At 39.8% G+C, this 22,437-nt stretch overlaps 1 protein-coding gene across 3 annotated transcripts in view; it reads right to left on the bottom strand.

Annotated features, from left to right (window-relative positions):
- PDS5A (PDS5 cohesin associated factor A) overlaps positions 1-22,095 on the bottom strand; it is a 68,620-nt gene extending 46,525 nt beyond the window's left edge. For all 3 annotated transcript variants that reach the window (XM_063310462.1, XM_063310465.1, XM_063310463.1), the window contains exons 1-2: positions 21,932-22,095; positions 21,011-21,181 (exon numbers count right to left, since the gene is read on the bottom strand). In XM_063310462.1, the coding sequence (XP_063166532.1) occupies positions 21,011-21,181; positions 21,932-21,958 (198 nt within the window). In that variant the 5' untranslated portion in view covers positions 21,959-22,095. The remainder of the gene's footprint in view (positions 1-21,010; positions 21,182-21,931) is intronic.
- Between the last annotated feature and the right edge of the window lie 342 nt (positions 22,096-22,437).

Raw genomic sequence — 22,437 nt, forward strand, 5'->3', positions numbered from 1 at the left:
TTTTCAATACTGCACAGAGAAAATACTCATTTCCAACACACAAGCATCTTTAGCTCTTCAAAATGCTTCTTGCATGTCTCCAGCCCTCAGGATGCTACCAAACACATACACACACCAGCTTACTTACACCGTATTTTCTGGTTTGACTGACACACAAAGCCAAAGACTGCAGTCACGCACACCATTTTTATTTTATAAAAATGTATATAGGTTTCCTATGAGGCCCATCCAGCAGCATCTGGGAGGGAGTCAAAAGAGGCAAGATGGCAGTCACAACATAGAGATCTAAGCCCCATCCCTTCTGTATATGCATCAAGGTCACACATACATACAAAAGGATAAAACTTCAATCATGATGTCAAAGCCACTATTTTGTATCTTTTGGCTTCTTCCCAACACTACAGACAATGGTCACAGTGGAAATAAAAATGGTGATAGGGTCTGATGCTTTGCAACCTGCTGAATTCAGATTTATTAAGTTTATTAAAATAACTCCAAAAGCAAATTAAAAACTTACGGTTAAGGAACCTGGTGGGAACTAAGAGGGAGAGTACCACAGAGACCCCAGCTAGATGGACATTCTATTTCTTTATTCTATCCAGTATATGTAATCAAAGTATATGTACTTTGTTTTATCTGCTAATTTTAGCCTATGTTTATGCTAAAATTATGTTTAACTTGCAAGGGACACTGAACCACCAGAAGAGGATCAAAGACTTGGAATCGTGTGTCTTCACATTTCAGAACTGCAACATCAAGCATCCCAAACTATTGGCCATTCTGTCTGGAGCTGCTGCGGACTACAGGTCAACATCTGGAAAGCCACAAATTCCCTGTCATATTTAAAGTAGGGCAACTGAAACCAACAGATTATTTAGCTATGTCTAATTCAACTTTTTTCATTTCACATGCCAGTAAGGTAATGCTCAAGATCCTGCAAGGTAGACTTCAGCAGTTCATGGAGCGAGAATTGCCAGATGTACACGCTGGGTTTAGAAAAGGCAGAGGAACTAGAGACCAAATTGCCAATATCCGATGGATAATGGAAAAAGCCAGGGAGTTTCAGAAAAACATCTATTTCTGTTTTATTGACTATTCTAAAGCCTTTGACTGTGTGGACCATAACAAATTGTGGCAAGTTCTTAGTGGTATGGGGATACCAAGCCATCTTGTATGCCTTCTGAGGAATCTGTATAACGACCAAGTAGCAACAGTGAGAACAGACCACGGAACAATGGACTGGTTTAAGATTGGGAAAGGAGTACGTCAGGGCTGTATACTCTCACCCTACCTATTCAACTTGTACGCAGAACACATCATGCGACAAGCTGGGCTTGAGGAATCCAAGGCTGGAGTTAAAATCACTATTAAATCAACATTAACAATCTCAGATATGCAGATGATACCACTTTGATGGCTGAAAGCGAAGAGGAACTGAGGAGCCTTATGATGAAGGTGAAAGAAGAAAGTGCAAAAGCTGGCTTGCAGCTAAACCTCAAAAAAAAAAAAAAAAAAACAAGATTATGGCAACCAGCTTGATTGATAACTGGCAAATAGAGGGAGAAAATGTAGAGGCAGTGACAGACTTTGTATTTCTAGGTGCAAAGATTACTGCAGACGCTGACTGCAACCCGGAAATCAGAAGACATTTAATTCTTGGGAGGAAAGTAATGACAAATCTCGATAAAATAGTTAAGAGCAGAGACATCACACTGACAACAAAGGTCTGCATAGTTAAAGCAATGGTGTTCCCCGTAGTAACATATGGCTGCGAAAGCTGAACCATAAGGAAGGCTGAGAGAAGGAAGATCAATACTTTTGGAGGAAAATTCTGAGAGTGCCTTGGACTGCAAGAAGATCAAACCAGTCCATCCTCCAGGAAATCAAGCCAGACTGCTCACTTGAGGGAATTATATTAAAGGCAAAACTGAAATACTTTGGCCACATAACGAGAAGTCAGGACACCCTGGAGAAGATCCTGATGCTAGGGAGAGTGGAAGGCAAAAGGAAGAGGGGCTGACCAAGGGCAAGATGGATGGATATTCTAGAGGTGATGGACTTGACTTTGGCGGAGCTGGGGGTGGTGATCTGACAGGAAGCTCTGGCGTGGACTGGTCTGTGAAGTCACGAAGAGTCAGAAACGACTGAACAAATAAACAACAAAAGAGATGTACAATAGGTAATAACACACTGATTCATGGTATAGCAGTCAAGGTAATCAATTATGCAAAGAAAGTAGGCAAAGACTGGATAAGTGCTGAAACAATCGACTTATCAAATGAAAGGAAGACAACTCTAGGCAATCAAGACCTATCTAAGGCCAGGAATCTGGCTGGCTTAGTTAAAAAACAAGCTATATGAGATAAGGCATAACCAAAGCAGCAGAGTTAGAACAAGCAAGAGAAAAAGACAACTCAAAAAACCTATTTCAACTCATGAAAGAACTAGTGAGAAAATATAAAGCACCTGTTAGTGATGTTATCACAGATGAAAATGGTGAACTTCTGTGCAACAAGAAAGACAAGTTAGAATGGTAGAAGAAACCTTTCAAGGAACTAAAATATCCAGTTCCAGCAACTCTGGATCCTAGTACCATTAACTACAATTCAGATAAAGAAAAATCAGTGTATTCTATCGGCAAAGGTGCCAAGGCTGGATGAAATCCAAAAACCCTTAGATACTTGAAAAATGGAAAGGCACCAGGATCAGATGAGCTAGGGCCAAAAATATATAAAACTGCCATGGTATCTTTCGTGCCTAGACTTGAAGTTTTATTCAGGAAAATATGGGAACGGCAATTATTCCATTTACACAAAAAGGGAAACAAAATTTCTTGTAGATGAATATTGGAATTTTGGAAAGAATACTTCTCAGTTGAATGCTATCTGAAAAGGATAACAAAATTTGAGAAAATCAAACTGGATTTAGACCAGGGTGTAGTTGCAATGATCAGATATTTGCAATCTGGCAACTACTGGAATTGCCATTTGAGTTTCATCAAGAAGCACATACAGTATAGCATTTATTGATTTCAAAGCAGAATTTGATGGTGTGCACCTTGATAGCATTTGGGCAATGCTTCTGGGAAATGAAGTACCACCTGAAATACACTGAATTATCCAAGCCCTTTACCAGACTATAAATATTGGATTACAGCATATGAAGACCATAATCAAGATTTCTCCATTTCAACTGGAGCTTGTCAGTGTGGTATCTTCTCGCCACTTTTATTCAATATATGCATGGATCACATTTTGATAAAATCACTGGATAGAAAGACCAGTGGCATTGTTACATATTCAACCAGTTCAATAATTACAGTACAGATTTAATCTTTGCTGCTGATGTGGCCATCATAACCAGCACTCAAGAAACCTGCAAGAAATGGTTAGCAGTATAGCAGGTGAAGCTTGCAAAATTGGCCTCCAGATAAATATCACTAAAAACAAATTTCTCTGTGCTCCACCTGACTCCCCCAGTGGTGTAATAAAGATAGCAAACAAAACAGTTGAATAAGTAGATTATTTTACATGCATTAGAATTAGCGGAACTGGTGGAGCACCAGAAGAAGTAAAATCCCAGTTTTTTTAATATTGTTTCCAGCTTCTGGAAGCAAAAAGACATGCAAAATAGAACAGAAGTCCAAATATACTGTGCAACAGTACAACCAACTTTCCTTCATGGCTGTAAGACCTGGCATACTAGAGTTGAAGACTGTAAAAAAACTAGATTTTTTTTTACCATCACTGTCTGTGTTGTATATTCATGGTATCAAATTTCCAGTAATAATTCAAAATGAAGAAGTCTGCAGAAAGTGTAAAGTAGTGGCTATCACAGACTATAGAAAATTCAGGCAATGGAAATGAATCGGCCATGTCTTAAAAAGCCTGGCAATTGACTACTAAAGCTGTTTTTACCAGTCTCAGTGAACATACACTAAAATGTCACTGTGGTAGGATTAGTATTACAATGAAAAAACTCATTCAAAAGGAATCATAAGACATTTTATTGAAGTCCTTAAGCTTTAGTAGGAAAGAAAATAGCAGAACTGGCAAGTTCACCTAGCTGCAATTGCCTAGGAACACATGCAATTCAAATAAATTATAAAAGAAATGAGCGTGCCTCCCACACTCCAAGGTGCCCATACCCAAGTGGACAGGGGTAGTGGCGGAGCAGACAAATACATGATATTGAAGCAAATTTTGGTGGTTAAAATCCAGCAGTGTATTTTATTTTTCAAAATTCACAAATGCAAATCTGAATTTTGCTGTTGCTTATTTATTTGGATTGGTGTAAATTTACAAATTAGAAAGCATTTATATTTCCTCACTATTCTGGAAAAAATGTTGTAAAAGAACTTATTCAATAAATCTAAATTCGACATGTACATTGAATATTGTGGAGAAGTCATTCCAGTGTGTCTGAATATGTATTTATTTAAGAAGTTAAGGTCATTCAACAGATTTTGCAGCGGAGGTCAAAGATTAAAGATTTAATTTTTAATTTAATTTTTAAAACTGGGACATGTGTATTATATGTATGTATTGAAAATGCAATAAATTCTGTAGTTTCTGATTTCCATGTGACAGTGTTATTCTTGCAGTAATATATTCTTTCTCTGCAGGATATATAGAAAAGCTTTATTTTAAAACTTAAGGTGGAACCCGTGCAACAAGACTCAGAAAAGAGAGGCTGACTTTATTCCCCAGAGTTTAAAATTAAAGTTTGGAATTTCTGGGGGTGGGGCGGGGAGGAAATCCAACTAAAAAGTAGCAGAGGGTCTTTGGTTTTAAAAAAAAAAGTTTTCCCCTGTAGAAATAGATAATTATTTTCTAGCTAGGATTTATATTAGATTTGTTTCTGTATTTGTATTAAAATCTGAAATTATTTGTTTGTACAAATTAGGATACTATGTAGCTTCAGCCTCACTTTTTATTATTCAGGCTGGCCAGAAAAATATTCATTTATTTAAAATCTTCATCTGTGACATCAAAATGCAGTACCTCCTGTCTCAGAGAGGAAAAGCATTCATTTCTGTCAAGCTGGCACTATCTTGTAATTTGCCTAAGCATTATATTCTCTTTTATAATTTTCAGGGTTTTTATATTTTATATTTTAAAAATAAAGTTCGCTCTTACTCATCTCTGACAAGATTGGTCCCAAGGTGGGGGATGTAGGGCTGAAAATTTTAGTCACATGCCTATGAGATAAGTAGCATTATTTCTATTATTTACTTTTTGACCTCTTAATCATCAGAGAGGCAGCACAGATAGTGAGAGCTCTTTCTCATATACACCAGGGTTAAGACATCAGATGATGCGTACCCTGAGAAGACAGGTGGTAGCAGCAAGAACTATCAAGCCGCTACTACAAAGAGGGAGGTAGGATGCAGGTTTCAGGTTTTTTTAAAAAGACGTTTTATGTGTGGCAAGTGCCTGAGTTGGGTCAGATAGGCAAAATTTTTCCCACCCATTAATTAATTAATTTTTAGCAGAGAAATAAGGGAGCTTGTGCACTCAGAATTTATTTTTATTTTTTACTTCTGGGGTTGATAGGATAACTTAGTGTTGGCAGCAGAGTTCTCCACTATGCCACTGAGAAGCAAGATGCCATCTGGTAGAAAACGTGTCAAGGAAAAAATGTTGGATTCCTAGACTGGTGTGCCAACTAAACTGACCTCAAGAAATTAGAAATCCAGATAGAATGAGAAAGAATGGAACTGGAGAAAGAAGAAAACCTTTAAACAAATGGAGTTGGTGAAGGAGGAGAAAGCTCTGTTAAAGGTACAAATTTCCAGAATACCGAGAGTAAGGATCCAGATTCCTCCAAAGGCAACTTTGAAAATACTTACCAAAGTTACAAGATGGTAGAATGCGATGTGCAGATTCTGAGATCATGTTTAACTGGTTCCCTGTTGTCCATGGCTATGAAATGTCTTGGGGCAATATTGACAAAGATGTGCTATTTAAGACTACAGTATCATGAAATCCTGGCTAAGACTAACACCAGAAAGTGCTAGAGGGAACTTCAGGTCTTTACAGTGTAAGGCACCTGGTTTCTGTTGAGTCCTCACTCACAAAACAAAGTAAGTGTATGCTACCTGATGTGGATATGTGGGGGAGTGGAAGTTTGCAGCAGTGGGGGATTATCTCTGTGGCATACAACTCAGACAAGATTTAGCAGAACACATGTGGGACACCCTCCCATCAAGAGAGAAAGTTCAAGAGATGACAAAGATGGACCTCCTGATTTTGACTGCAGGGGATTGCCCAGAACTTCTCTGGAAAACCAAGACACACCTACAGAAGACACACTATTATGGTATTTGTTCAGTAATAGTGAGAGTCTAGTACCTGGCATGAAAAAGAAACTTTGATCAGCTGGGTTCTATGTTGTTTTTTTTTGGTCCTGTTGCATTACTTGAACAGTAGGACATGGAGTTTTATAAGTTATACAAAATGGATTGTGAATCAGTACACTGTGTATAATTAAGGCATGGGGTTCCAATATTTTAAGGCCTTTGTCCACTCATGGAAATCTGAGAAACTCTTTGGATACCCAAAAATGACTGGAGTAAGACCATGGTTAGTTTTAAAGAGTCTGTTAACAGGATCTGCCTTGTCACAGAAGTCAAATAATTTGCATTAAAAGTGAGTACACTTATCAAACTAATTTTATGAATCTGTGTAGCATAACAAAATACCCGGTTCACAGAAACAAGGGGAATGCAAATAAAAGCAACCTACCTGTAGAACTCAGTTTCAGCTTTTAAATTATAAATAGGAAAGTCTTTTGAGGAAGGCTTAGTTGAGAGATTCCACACTTGTTTTCTGAGCAAACTACTTCCCCTGTCAGGAATTATGAAAATAATGTCCTATTAACATTTTAAAGTCTGAGGAATAAGTCAGAATAATATTTGAAGATACTGACTACCCACAAGAGAATATTCTAATAGAATATACACTTTGAGGTACATTAAGATGTCCATTTATACGTTCCTGATCTTTCTTGTTGGTGATTTACAGGAACAAAATATACAAATTGTACAAACTAAAAATTTGCACAGGAACATAGATGTCAGTAGTGTTATAAAAAAAATAAACCTATTGAAAAATTATGACAAAGCATATATTTAAATTGGTGAGTTTAAAAAGAAGCCTTTTGCAAACTCAATTTTAGCCTTTTCTAAATTCTTATACGTGTTTCAGTTGAAATGCTATCCAAAATCGGTCTCTAATTTTATTCTCTGTTTTTCTGTCTGTCAACTGTGTGTAATAATTTTAAGCCAGAATTTGGGTGATGTATGAACCATGAATGCAACCAGCAGATGCTAACTAGTGTTTTCATAATTAAATTGAGATACAAAGTTGTGTATGCTATGCATTGTGCTAAATGACTGGAGTAGGTTTTTGAAATTTGTCAGATGTCTGAAGAACAGTACAAAAAGATCAAAACAATGTGTGTGACTTTATTACTATACATCATTATAATGGCACTTTTCTGTCATATCTAGATATAGTTTCAGCTCAGAGCCTTCTCCATTCAACTACTAGTTGTAGTTACTCAGGCCATCACAAGCTGCTTCTTTGTGCTTAGATTCAGCCTCATGATGTACTGAATTATTGCTTGCTATACAGATGTGAAAAACATGGAGAACAGAAAATCAAGGTGGTTTAAAACAAAATGTTACTAGAAGGAATAAGAGCTGGAAACAATTTGGGTGGTCCAGTAAACCATGGTGGATTTGGAATAAATGAGTTTTTACAAATTTTGGGCAACTGAGCTTGGGAGCAGAGAAAATGGATTGTATTGTAAATTATTAATGCTTCTGATACATTAAGCCATGTTTTACAAACTATCATATATGGGCTATATTCTGGATGATTGCAAATAACTATTTCAATGTTTTGTTTGGAGCAGTCTTATTTAGAAGTTAACATAAGTAATTGTTCTTCAAATTGCAGTCTGTGGGGTTTGTGTGTTTTGTTTGTAATCTTTTGCTTCTGACTTTTTAACCAGTTATAACACTAGATGTGAAGTAAAAACATTTTGCTGCCCTGGACCCCAGTGGATTTTGTGAGTCAATACCGTGACCTTCTGTGGACTAATTCATTAGAGTTGTTGAGGTGGATTGTAAATGCAAGTATTTCATCAGCAAATTTCTTGTCGTATGCATAGCACTAATTAATAGCAACCATGCACATGCAGTATCATTGTGAAGGTCTCCTGGCAATCAGGGAAAGTGCCAGGAGGCCCTTACAGATTAAAAGTATCAGTCTTACATGCAGATTGAGAATTGTCCCTTAGCTGAATTTGTCTTCTGGTTTGGTCAGACACTGTCTTGACTATCTTTTTCTTTTTGAAAATACGTTATATCCAATAGATGATGTTTAAATAACTCCCTGATGATAATAGCGGATTATAATCCTAATAATAGGATGACCTATTAGGTATTACCCATCAGCTGCTCTTCTTTGTTTAATCCACCCTATGTGGCCATAGGGTAGGGGATGAAATAGTGACTAATTCCAAAAGCAGCCCCGTTTTTTGGAGCTTACTTAATAGCCTCACCTCTGTGCTTGCATTAGGATGACTATATAAAACAATTGAAAAACTGTGAGTTCTAGTCCCGCCTTGGGAACAAAGCCAGCTAAATGACCTTGGGCCAGTCACTTTCTCTTAGTCCTAGGAAGGAGGCAAGGGCAAATCACTTCTGAAATTGTGCCAAGAAAACTGCGGGGATTTGCTAGGCAGTCTCCGAGAATTGGACATGATTGAATGGATAAAATAAAATAAAGAATAAAAAAGCTGACTTGCAGAAATTAGTTGAGCCCTTCTTCATCATTGACTGGGTTATACTGTTCGTATTTCTCTGTTAAATATGTCATGCAAACTTAGCCTTAAAGTAGACACACTGAAATAATTAAAGTTGAATTTGTTGTTTATTCGTTTAGTCACTTCTGACTCTTCGTGACCTCATGGACCAGCCCACGCCAGAGCTTCCTGTTGGTCGTCAACACCCCCAGCTCCCCCAGGGACGAGTCCGTCACCTCTAGAATGTCATCCATCTTGCCCTTGGTCGGCCCCTCTTCCTTTTGCCCTCCACTCTCCCTAGCATCAGCATCTTCTCCAGGGGGTCCTGTCTTCTCATTATGTGGCCAGAGTATTTCAGTTTTGCCTTTAATATCATTCCCTCCAGTGAGCAGTCTGGCTTGATTTCCTGGAGGATGGACTGGTTTGCTCTTCTTGCAGTCCAAGGCACTCTCAGAATTTTCCTCCAACACCACAGTTCAAAAGCATCGATCTTCCTTCTCTCGGCCTTCCTTATGGTCCAGCTCTCGCAGCCATATGTTACTACGGGGAACACCATTGCTTTAACTATGCAGACCTTTGTTGTCAGTGTGATGTCTCTGCTCTTAACTATTTTATCGAGATTGGTCATTGCTCTTCTCCCAAGGATTAAGCATCTTCTGATTTCCTGACTGCAGTCAGCATCTGCAGTAATCTTTGCACCTAGGAATACAAAGTCTTTCACTGCTTCTACATTTTCTCCCTCTATTTGCCAGTTATCAATCAAGCTGGTTGCCATAATCTTGTGGTTTTTTTTTGAGGTTTAGCTGCAAGCCAGCTTTTGCACTTTCTTCTTTCACCTTCATCATAAGGCTCCTCAGTTCCTCTTCACTTTCAGCCATCAAAGTGGTATCATCTACATATCTGAGATTGTTAATGTTTCTTCCAGCGATTTTAACTCCAGCCTTGGATTCCTCAAGCCCAGCATGTCACATGATGTGTTCTGCATACAAGTTGAATAGGTAGGATGAGAGTATACAGCCCTGCCGTACTCCTTTCCCAATCTTATACCAGTCTGTTGTTCCATGGTCTGTTCTTACTGTTGCTACTTGGTCATTATACAGATTCTTCAGGAGGCATACAAGATGACTTGGTATCCCCATACCACTAAGAACTTGCCACAATTTGTTATGGTCCACACAGTCAAAGGCTTTAGAATAGTCAATAAAACAGAAATAGATGTTTTTCTGAAACTCCCTGGCTTTTTCCATTATCCAGCGGATATTGGCAATTTGGTCCCTAGTTCCTCTGCCTTTTCTAAACCCAGCGTGTACATCTGGCAATTCTCGCTCCATGAGTTGCTGAAGTCTACCTTGCAGGATCTTGAGCATTACCTTACTGGCATGTGAAATGAGTGCCACTGTTCGATAGTGTGAACATTCTTTAGTGTTTCCCTTTTTGGGTACGGGAATATAAGTTGATTTTTTCCAGTCTGATGGCCATTCTTGTGTTTTCCAAATTTGCTGGCATATAGCATGCGTTACCTTGACAGCATCAGCTTACAAGATTTTGAACAGTTCAGCTGGGATGCCGTCGTCTCCTGCTGCCTTGTTGTTAGCAATGCTTCTTAAGGCCCATTCAACCTCACTCTTCAGGATGTCTGGCTCTAGCTCACTGACCACACCGTCAAAGCTATCCCCAATATCGTTATCCTTCCTATACAGGTCTTCTGTATATTCTTGCCACCTTTTGTTGATCTCTTCTTCTTCTGTTAGGTCCTTGCCATCTTTGTTTTTGATCATACCCATTTTGGCCTGGAATTTACCTCTGATGCTGTTGATGTCTTGTCCTGGTGCCTGGATTTGGTGGGGGTCTGGATGGGGAACAACAGGTTTCAACTGAACTCTGGCAAGACTGTGGCTTTGGGGTTTGGGGCCTGCTGGTTCTGGGACTATGCCCTCTTTGGTACCAGATGGAGTTGCACTGCCCCAAAAAGACCTGGTCTGCAACTAGGGGGTCCTCCTAGATTCACAATTCCTGCTGAAAGAGCAGGTGGCAGTTGTAGCTAGGAGTGTCTTTGCACAACTTCGTGTTGTGCGGCAGTTGCATCCGTTCCTGGATCAGGAGGCTCTGCTCATGGTCACTCATTCCCTGGACTACTGTAATGCACTCTACTGCAGTTGCCCTTGAAGAGGGTATCCGGAAGCTGCAGCTGGTGCAGAATGCAGCAGTGCAGGGAGTTATGTGAGCCCCTAAAGTGGCACACATTATACCTCCGCTGTGCGAGTTGCATTGGTTGCCAGTTTGCTTCCAAGTCCAATTCAAGATGGTGTTTTTGACCTTTTCACCAGCACTTCGTGGCATGGGGCTGAGTTATTTGAGGACTGCCTCTTCCAATTACATTTGCCTATACCATCAGGTCTGGTGGAAGAGGTATGTTGTAGGTCCCATCTGCTAAGGAGTAGCATCTGGTGAGAGCCAGGAGATGGGCCATTTCTGCAGTGGCACCCGCCCTGTAGAACATCATCCCCCCGAGGTGAGATTGGCCCCATCTCTGCCAACCTTTGGGAAGTCCCTTAAAACCTGGTTGGTTAACAGGCCTAGGGATTGCAAGGGAACAGTGATCTGATGAGGTGGCTCGACTGTCCATAATCTGATGCTCTCCCTTATCCTTTTTATAATATTATTAATTTTTGTACTTCCTGAATGTTTTTAAAATTGTTTTTATGGTATACTGCCCAGGGTCACATGACATGAGATGGGCAGTCATATAAATATGATAAAATAACATTTCTCACTTTATACCAGTATGGATGATTAACATCACCCTCTCCTGTTTTGTGTGTTTTTATAGTTTTAATTATTGTTTTATATGAATTTATTGGTTCTTTTAATTGAGTGTTGTATGCCACCCAGAGTCACTTTTTTGTGAGATGGGCAGCTATACAAATATAATCAATCACTCAGTAAATAAAATGGATAACTACAGCCACTTCAGGTTGTTTTTGCATTCCTTTTGAAATGTGTCAGCAATATCTGGGCAATTTAATTTGTCTATATTTATCTAATTGTTTAATTCAGCTTGTTCTTTTTATTTATTGGTTTATTTTTCAAAATTAGTCACTGCCCATCTCACTCAAAGGCGACTCTGGGCAATTTACAATAAAACTAGAATAAAGATTAAAATACAATAAAAACAATAAAAACAACATTCTTAAGTAAAAATATAAAATCCAAGATAGGGATGTTAAAAACTTCTTAATTTAAATTCAATTCTTGTATATTTAACCAGATGAATTTTTATTCTAGCGTACAGTATACTGAAGCACGGTCATTGATAACATTAACTCTCTCAAAACATCAACTCTGAGTAACAGTCTATCTCATCAGAATACAATTTCTTGTTTTACCATCTGGCCTCATCTAGGTTTGGAAATGCTGAGTTTTGTAATTTAAAAGGTTGTTTACTAATACTAGACTGCGAGCAGTTGCCAGATCTCATAGAAATAATAATGTCTCCACATTTGGCATAAGGTACAAATATATATCTTTACTGGGATTGTGACCAATTGGGGAACTGAAGTCATAGGCACCTATGAGGTAGTCACTCTGTGGAATTGCTGTGATCTCTGCATCAGTACTAAATAACAGGTCTCTGCTTCTTCATCAAAAGCACTATTTGATGGTGTATAGGCAGAGATAATTAAATATACATATATCCATATCCATATCTATATATATGGATAAAATATAGTCTGGCCCTACAGACATTGTACAGTTAAGCCATTCATTCACTCGTTTCAATTCACGACTGCATCAGCAAGCTGAGCTGATAAAGGTACTCTAACCCCAAGATTGATTATTCTGCTTGTGGTCTATTATAATACAGCTTAAAGCTCAAATTTAAAGTTGGTATATCATCATCATCATCATCTGTCTAGGCCACCCTACTCCAAACAACTCTGGGCAGCTGTACAGAATAACAATGAAAGCAACTGAACAAAACCAAAAACTTATGGGCCTTGTCAATCCATCTCAACTCAAGGCCTGAGGTTTGTAAGGAATGCTCAGATATGGATAGGCTGAGAGCCTTGTGGATTCCAAAGGGCAAGTGAAGTGACAGTGAAGGCCTACTTCCTGTATCCTACTAGATGATCCTACTTAACTGATGGGACCCAAAGCAAGCCAACTGTTGGAACACCCAGGTCAGGCATAGATAAAGGGAGAAAGACAGTCCTTCAGATATCTAGGCCCTATGCCATGTAACATTTTAATAGTAATAATCAGCACCTTGACATGCAAAATGAGGTAATACCATATTTGGTAATCTTATATCAAATTCATAACAAATATTAATATTTTGTCATTAAGTGGTTTTACCAATAAGGCCTGCAGGACAGTTTAGAAATTTAGGGCATCAATACTGCTTGGTCCTAGAAAGGACCACTGGCTTTTCTTGGACTTTGTAAAAGTGCCATGTTATTGACAATTCCACTGGCTCTTTTATTCAGTGACCTTTGGATGTCACTCACTGGGGGACCCCACAGCATGGCTGCACTAACAGCACAGACCGTCCATGAGGTATTTTGGCTGGAAACTACAAGGATTCACCATTGGCCTGTACAATATACTACTAGTTTGACCCTGCCTTTGTTACTGAAAACTGAGAGTTTTAATAAATTACTTAAATAAATATCATCTGCAGTGTCTTTACCATCATCCATATTATGAAAGATTTTATCTATAAACTCATTTTCTTTACTTCATAAGCAGTGAGTAACTGTTCAGGTCTTGAAAGTAACATTTTAATTTGCCACTCCCAGTGCTATCTTTCACACGAAGTTTGGGGCTGATGATGTATAGATAGATATAGATAGATAAGGATATCACAATCACTTTACAAAAAGCCCAAATGCTAAAGAACAAATAACAAATAGGAAACAGATTTCAATTATTCTATATCCACAATGATGTACTTGGAAGTTGGCTGTTTTAAACAGCTCCATCATTTGCAACATCTCTCCAAATGGAACCATGAGAGTTAGAGATGAAGCTGAATTATTCTGTTAAATTACCAAATTGCTAAAGTCTACCAATTCTCATTATTTCATAATTGTTCTTTTAACCGGTTAGCCAAATTACCAGAGAGATAAATAGTCTGAACCTTCTGATATCACAGGCCCAATATTAATATTTGACGCTGCTGACATTGATTTGTCTTGCTGCTAAAGGAGAACTGTTCACAAAATCTTATGCATTACCATTTCAGGGGCTGCTGAGAGTTGATTATTAGCAAAATTGGAAGGTCACTGTTTCCCCAATCATGGATTAACTAATCCCATTAGGAGAAGCGTTTTAGTCACTTTGAATACTTAAAAAGAAAAACTAAAAATTTCTATAAATTGCATTTTAGATGATTATTTATAATAGAAGTTGGACAATGATCAACCAAGAAACCTTTAATTTGGATTTCTTCATTAAGCAAGAGATTGGATTTAATGGCCTAAATGACTCCTCCAACTTTATAATAGTTAACACATATTTCAACATAAGAAACAGTATTTTATTCTGGAAATAAATAGAAACAAGATATGCAAGTTTAAAATGAGTAAACGCTATTTTAGAAAGTAATTAGACAATTCGTGGCCCGTTGGGTCATAGTTTCAGAGATATTTCCTTACCAGATTCCTCAATGCCTTCAGCAACGGCAGATCTTCTAACATACTGGAAAAGTTCTTAAAAATTCAGAGAGACATTCAGAGATGCATCTGCCTTGAAGGTAGCCAACAATGAACTGTATAACACAGTCAAATATCAGGAGTTGACCACAGGAAATGTTTTATGACACTTTGTATTATGTCATAAACTGTTTTATGAGAACTTTTGTGTCATAAAGTGTTTTATAAAATTTAAAAAGGCTATCAGATCTGGGCTACAGAAGTCTAGGTGAACACAACAAGGCAGCAAAGAGGAAGAGAAAGTTCTGCATCTTTGCTGCCATCTTGTAGGCCCAGGACTTAAAGTTTGTGCTCAGATTATAGCAGATTCCTCCCAGACTTTAATGTCTACAAAGATCACAACTCCAGCTCATTTCTGGAAGCTAGGCAACCAACCTTTTGGTTGTCTCTTACGGCACATCAAAAACAAAACTGCAAAAAAAATTATCCCAAGCAGATTCTAAATGAAAAATTCAGAAGGAAGTGTATGGAACAAAATCCTGTCAGTGTTGCTCAGGTATTGGGCAGGAACTGCACCTTTGCTAATTGTTAATGATGAAATAACTTCAATATTAATATAACTGTCAGAATTAGGTTTTGTGTATCATTCTAGTTCTCAGCATTAGCGTGCTTTAGAAGGCTCCTAATATACAGTGGAATAAAGGAAACTTTTAAGCATCTCTCATCATTTTCCAAAAATGTGCCACTTTTCTCGGAAACAAACTGCTCAGGATAGACATGGAAAGTCTGAAGGTTTTTCTCAAATATATGTTTCATGATTAAACGGGCAACAGTGATTGATTTGTTACATAATTTTGCTTGAAAGCAAAGTTTTGGTAGACTGTATATAGAAAAAAATAAACTAAATAAGGAGTTTTAAGGTAAAGACATGCTTATTTAGCCACTGACATAATATTTTAATCTGGCTTTAGCATATGGCTAGGGAATTAATTAAATTGAGGCTTCAGTCAGAGTTCTGAAATATGTCACTATAATATACACACTTGTTGAAAGTAGTAATAAGTAAAGATTTTTAGATTACCCCAATGCTATTCACTATAGTTCTCCATACCTTTCTATCTACTCAAGCCATCCTTCCTTCCATACAGCACTTCACACAAGGCATATCTCTTTAAACTTCTCTCTCCTTTCTCTTTCTGAAGATCTGACCAACACCCTCCAACCATCATTTCCTTGGTCTTTCACTTCCTCTCAACACATAACTCTCTCTTCACACAACGGTTTTGTTATTTAAACCTCATTAATTATCGGAAACCACAACACAGAGTACTAACTACTATTTTTTGTTTTTTTTAATATTTTATCTTTTGTTGAAATTTAATAAAGTTTTATTTTAAAAAATCTGAAACCAAACCATCTTAACATATTTCTTTCAAACTGTCACTCACTTTATTAAATCCACATTCATTCAGCACCCATTCATTCGTGACCCTCTCGTTTTGTAACACACATTTCTTAAATAACCCTCCCCAATGCATTTAGCTATGTTTCTTCCAACATATCCAATGCTCACTTCCATATAATGAAGTAGGCAGAAGCATGTTCTTATATACAGCCATTTTTTCTTTTTTTCACAACAAACCACATATATCCACTATCTTTCTACCAAGATTTACATGTTTTGAATTTTCTCCAATTTGCCCATCTCTAGCAAACATTCTCCCAAGGAATAAAAAGTTATCCTCCTGCACTAATTCTTCACTAGTTATAATGTGTCATTGAATGGATTAATGTCATGTAGGCTCTAGTAAGATATGTTCATGGCTACTGAAAATCCTGAGCATTCATAAACACTTAGCATTTACCATCCAATACACTATCAGCACAATTTGACAAGCAATAAAACTAGATGTACAATGAGTGAGACCCTAACACAAAATGAGGTTAATTAAAAAAAATTAAGATTTCAATTTCTTAAAATATTTAAACATCTCAAAATTATCAATAGGTAGTTAATCACATACAGTATCACCATTCCCAGATAAGTCCTTGCCAACAGTTTTAGAGAAATGTGCTTCTTCCTAAAATGCACAAAGTTTCTTCCTAAATGCAGCATGATCCTCTCTCTCTCTCTCTCAATTACAAAGGTGAATAAATTATACTTCCAGTTTTCATACATCTCTGAGTCACATTATCTTTTTCACAATTAAGCTTTTTTTCTCTGCTACGGCATCATTCTTTTTGATAAAATACTTGCCAGGTCATACAGACCACTTTTTAAAACCAGACTTTCCCAATCTGGGCAAGGTCTAGACATGTAGACTTCAAATCCCAGAATTCTCAGCAATGGACATGTTAGCTGGGGAATTCTGGGAGCTGAAGTCTAAAATTTAGGAGGGCATCCAGGCTGGAAACCCTGCTCGAAATCTTTTTCTGTACAACACAATTTCCCCATTATTATATTTTCTAATTTGTCATTCATTTAATTCTAGACAGTTAATTTCCCTTGCTGCAACTGTTCCTGACGAACAAAGACAGTAACTTAAATTATGATAGATTTAGGCATTACTTCTGTTTGTTTCCCCTTGCCTTTCCAAAACATTCAGTCCTTGCACCAGATATCCTTACACTCTCAGAAACATTTATTATTTCTTTACTACTGTTTATTTCATTGGCTTTCAGGGCTACAGTGGACTTTGTGACCACCACACTCCAAACAGGGATAGGCTAAAACCTGTGGGTTTTTTGGGGTGTGTATGGAATTTGTGAAGGGATGAATACATCTTAAGCATCTGCCAAACTTGGAGCACTCATTTTTTTCTTTTCTTTAAATCCTGACAAATAAAAATGTAAATAAAAACAGCTAAAAATTTCAGTCTCAATACACTAGTTTGATAAGATAGTGGAATTTGTATTCTGCACTTTATGCACCCTGCTTTAACATCACCCCTCACAGAAAATAACTTGAATCAGAACTAGCCTGGAAGAAGTATTCCAGGCTGGTAGACTTTTCATTAATTTGATATTTGATGGATGTCCAGTAACATCACCAGTTGTGTAATTCCAAAAAAATTTGGCATTGGATAAATGTTTTAACATTTATCACACACATAGAAAACACGTTCCTAACAACTCAGCAATCATAATCATAACTGAATCCTGCAGAAAAGCTTATACTATATAGGGGGCCAGGAAGAAGATGTGATTACTTATGTAAGATTTGCCCTTCAGTCCACAACAAAACAGGTAATTCCAGGGCATTAAAACACAAATTCTACCAAGCATTTGTTTTCATGTGCCAGAATTTCAGTGATCTTGAAAATGTGGAGAAGACACAGGAGTTTGATGAAGAAGGAAAAGACAGAAGCAACAAAAAAGAAAGAATACAAATCGTAATAAATGACTACATTCACACAAGGCAGTTTCTCTACTTCCATAAAAAGACTTACCCTCCTGATATCATTTGTTTATTCTATTTCTTAGATTTCAAGGCTGCCTGATTCCAGAAACTCTGGGTGGCTTATAAATTTAATACAACACAGAAAATTAAAAAAGAAAAGAAATGTAGGACTTGCAAACCATTTGTCAGATGCCCTGAGCTATCTAGCCAAGCCCTGGCCTACTGGCCAGGATGTATAAAAGGTAAAGGTAAAGGTTTCCCTTGACGTAAAGTCCAGTCGTGTCCGACTCTAGGGGGCGGTGCTCATCTCCGTTTCAAAGCCTTGGAGCCGGCGTTGTCCATAGGACACTTCCGGGTCATGTGGCCAGTATGACTCACGGAACGCCGTTACCTTCCCGCCGAAGCGGTACCAATTAATCTACTCACATTTGCATGTTTTCGAACTGCTTGGTGTGCAGAAGCTGGGACGAGCAACGGGAGCTCACCCCGCCGCGCGGTTTCGAACCGCCGACCTTCCGATCGACAGCTCAGCGGTTTAACCTGCAGCGCCACCGCGTCCCATTAGGCCAGGATGTATAAAGCCAGCAAAATAAATGCAGTCTTCCTAGTTCACCTAGCAAGCTCACCTGTCCTTCAACAAAGTTTTCCTCACAAAGTCAATCTTAAGGCAAAATGGATGAACAATTTTGTGGTAAAATAGCAAAGAAATGATAGGAAGGATCTGTAACTTCATAGGCTCTCTTTAGGACTGGAAAAAGTAGTAGGAGGAGATAAGAAACATAATGGACCCGCTTATTCCCTACCTTCTACAAAGGGCTAGTTATTCTACGAATATTACTGCTATTCATGATTACATTGACTAGGTTCAGACAACACACTAAGCTATGGCAGAATTTGCAAGCTTTATAGAAAATAGTAAGCAAAACCAAACAAACCACAAAATGGCTTAGCAAAAGAAATGAACCTCTCACTTTCCCTACAGCAGGAGGCAAAAGCAAAAGCACAAACAGCTAAGAGTATAAGTTTGGAGAAGAAGCAGCCACCCCCTGCAAAAAAAAAAAAAAAAGCAAGAGGCCATGTTATGTAGAATAAGCTGTATGCAAAACAGACAGCTAAATTCCTCCTCAACAAATGATCTCCCCCCTTTCACTAAAACAGAATCCTAAGAACATAATTCCTAATTAAATATCAAAGTAGTAGTTTCTGCAAACTAACAATGCAATTCTGGATTGCCATACCACGTGTTAATAAAGTGAAATAGTTTTTCAGGCTAGCATGTTGGCCACTGAAAAGCATCTTCATGCAAGAATACTTCATAATATGCAGATAAGGTACCACTCACATAGTTGATCTTTGATTGTAATAAAGGCTTGTTATTGTACCACTCAGAGCCTCAGAAATAATTCTGACATTATAACCATGAGTTGGCTGAGTTCAATCATAGTCTGCATAGCCATCATTCAAAACCAACAGATACCTGCATTCATACAACTTGCTAGGCAAAGCCTAAAGAAACCACATTATGATTTAGCACACTATGCTTACTCTATTATGGTAAAAATGTCTGGCTATCTGGATACCATCCTGAGGCCCATTGCACCACTACTCTAGTATCTAAAGGTTCCACTGACTTTCTAAACAAACTACACTCTGCTGATGGAGGCAAGGTTTACACATTGGGCTAAGCTACAACTGGTTATCACATAATATAATAATCCATAAAGCATATTTTATAAAATGGATGGGTTTACACAACATGCTAATCCAAAACCAAACAATTCCTGGTGTGATGTGTGAATCTAAACAAGTTCTACCTATCAGCAGCCATAGATCTTGAAAAAGCATATCTCAGCATTTCTTACATTGAAAAAAGCCAAAAACTTAATAATCTAGGAACATTATTCCTGTTAATGCTGTAGCACATTGCACCACCAAAGTTTGCTAAACTTTCCTTCTGGTAAGTAATAAATGTCCACAAAACTGTTAATTCGTCCAACTGTCCCTTCTGAAAGAAAGGGCATGATTTGAAAAATAAATGGAAATGCAAGCTTCCAATCCAATTTTTATTTAATATTTAAGAAAAGATGCCTAGTGTGGTAACAGCTTCTTCTCTGAAATAAAACACGTTTCCAATTGTTTCAATCAAAATCATCACCTCCGTAAGGATAGAGCAGATTGGGATAGCCATTTCATCTCAGTCCTAACCTACATATTTTCTCAACCTGTCCCTATAAAGGATCAAATGACAAATTAACTTTGATTGTATGCCACACTGAACCACAAACTAATCGCACAAATTGAGTTTGCGTAACACACTGACCTAAAACAGGATTGTCTAATTTGTGGCTCAGCATGCTGTGTGAACACAGCCACTCACTGCTTGCAGTGCAACTTGCTGTTCAAAGCATCAAGAAGCTGCCGTGTTATACTACTCTGTGGTAAATTATCCAAGTTCTTCCCTGCAGCCTTGGACTAAATGACTTCATCTCCACTTCCTGTCTTCTACCTCTGGCTCTCACATTCACTTCCTGCCTCCTACTGCACTCAGATCAAGCTAATTTCTGTAGAAGAGAGAAGCACGTTTCTCCATTCTGCAAAAAACCAAGCAACAATAAGCACATACTTAACCATTCTATCATTCCCAGAAATTCATGAAAATTTGGGGACAGATATTTGTCAGCCCTGAATATGGCTGTAGAATGTTTCTATTTTCAGCTATTGTTTTCTAATATGTATTATCACACTTAAACATGTTATTTATATTTAGTATTGCACAATTTAGTATTGCAATTTCATGAAAAGAATGTTTGATTTAAGGTGTTTCCAACGGGTGCCATTTGTGCTCCAAATCACATTTTGCCCTTCAGATCAAGACTGCTAAGTAGCTCTATAAAACACACGCACACAAAGAGAGAGAAAGCAACTTTTATATGATCTATCCGAAAATTGTAGAAATTTGATTTTGAGAATCAAAGTGACACTAGAGAATAAACAACTGGCTTGTACAAATTAAGAGAACAACCCTGAAGCAAAACAGGTTGAGGAATCCCTGCTACACAGTGAAATACTTTTACTGGAAGCCAATAGGAGTAACAGGCCAGACAAATGCCATCGGGAGTTAAGGCCAATACAAGGCTCTTACCTTCAAGCGTTTGACCACTTCATCGTTCGTTATTTTATCCGTGATCTCCTTAACTCCAGGAGGGTAGAAGATGATTTTGCCATCGGGGGGAGGCTTTGGTTGGGCAGATGGGAAGTCCATCCTGGCGCTGCTGGTTATAAAGTTTCCTTCTCCACAGTCTTCTACCGGCCTCTATCGGTCAGAAAACAAAAGTTCAGCACAGAGGCGACTTTTTAAACCCATTTTCCTCCCCCATTTCTAAACCTCGATTGAAAAGAAGGCCCCGCTGCTCCTTCCCGACGCCCTCTGCCTTTCCCCCCACCGGCTACCCACAGATTCCCACGTCCAGGCCCCCCGCGGGCCGGGCAGCTCCTTCCCCATCGCGTCGCCCTTGGCTGGGCGTCTGCGCTGAGCCCCGCCGGGTTAGTTTTCCAGCTCCGCGTTTCACAATGAAGGTTTAACTCGGGCCAAGCGAAGGAAAAAAAAGCTCTCCCGTCCCTGCGAAGGAGGGTCCGGCGGAGAGACGAAGCGGGGATTGAACCCCGCCGCCGGGAGGCACTTCCTCCGAGCGGGGAGGCAAGGCCTAAAGATTAGGCCGCAAAACTATCGACAGACACCGAAGCCAACCGGGGGGTGGGGATTCCCCACACAGCCCGAGACGGCGCCCCCCCCCACGGCGCCCCCCGCCCGCGCCGCCGGGAGGGCGCCGAGGCTCCCCGCTTTCCCCGGGCGGCGCAGACCACTCTCCAGCCACTTCCCCCGCTTTCTTCGCAACTTCTACCTCAGGACCTTTCCCCCAGCCCTCGCCCCAAATGAACGCCCGATTCGGGCCAAGATGTCGCCCCCGCCGCCTCCCCGCACCTCGCCACGCCGGCGACCAAGGCAGGGCGAGGAAAGCCGGCGGCGGCCGCCAGACACCCGCGCCCCGGCCCGCCTTTTTACCTCATGCAGCTCTGGAAGGTGCAGCATTGAGCAGCCGCCGGGGGTGGCTGTTGTGACGGCGGAAGGCGGCGGTCGGGGTCGCCGCTGCTGCCACGATGCCCGCTCCCGCGCCGACGACGAGCGGCGCCCGGCCTCCGCGGCTCCCTTCCCCCGTGCTGCCTCAGGCCCGGCGGCTCCGGCTCTCGGGGAAGGCTCGGCCGAGCGTGCGCCTCGCGCGGGGGTTCTCGCCGCGGGGAAACAGTGCCGCTCCTCGGCCGGCCGGGGAAGAACAGCCCAGGAGGAAAGGCCGCCGCTCGTCGCTCCTCTCCGGCGGCCACCCTTCCACGCAGGCGGGGAGGGAGCGAGCGCCCGCCCTCCTGGCGGCGGGCCCAGCCGGATGGGGCCTTCCCCCTCCTTCGGGCCCGTGGGCCGCTGCTTGCTCGGCGGCCGGGATAGCAGCGGCGGCGGCCGGGGGTGGAGCGGCCCCGCATCTTCCTCGGGGTTGCTGAGGCCGAGCGCTGTACGCT

The sequence above is a fragment of the Candoia aspera genome, chromosome 8 (genome assembly GCF_035149785.1).
Source record: "Candoia aspera isolate rCanAsp1 chromosome 8, rCanAsp1.hap2, whole genome shotgun sequence".
NCBI lineage: Eukaryota > Metazoa > Chordata > Lepidosauria > Squamata > Boidae > Candoia > Candoia aspera.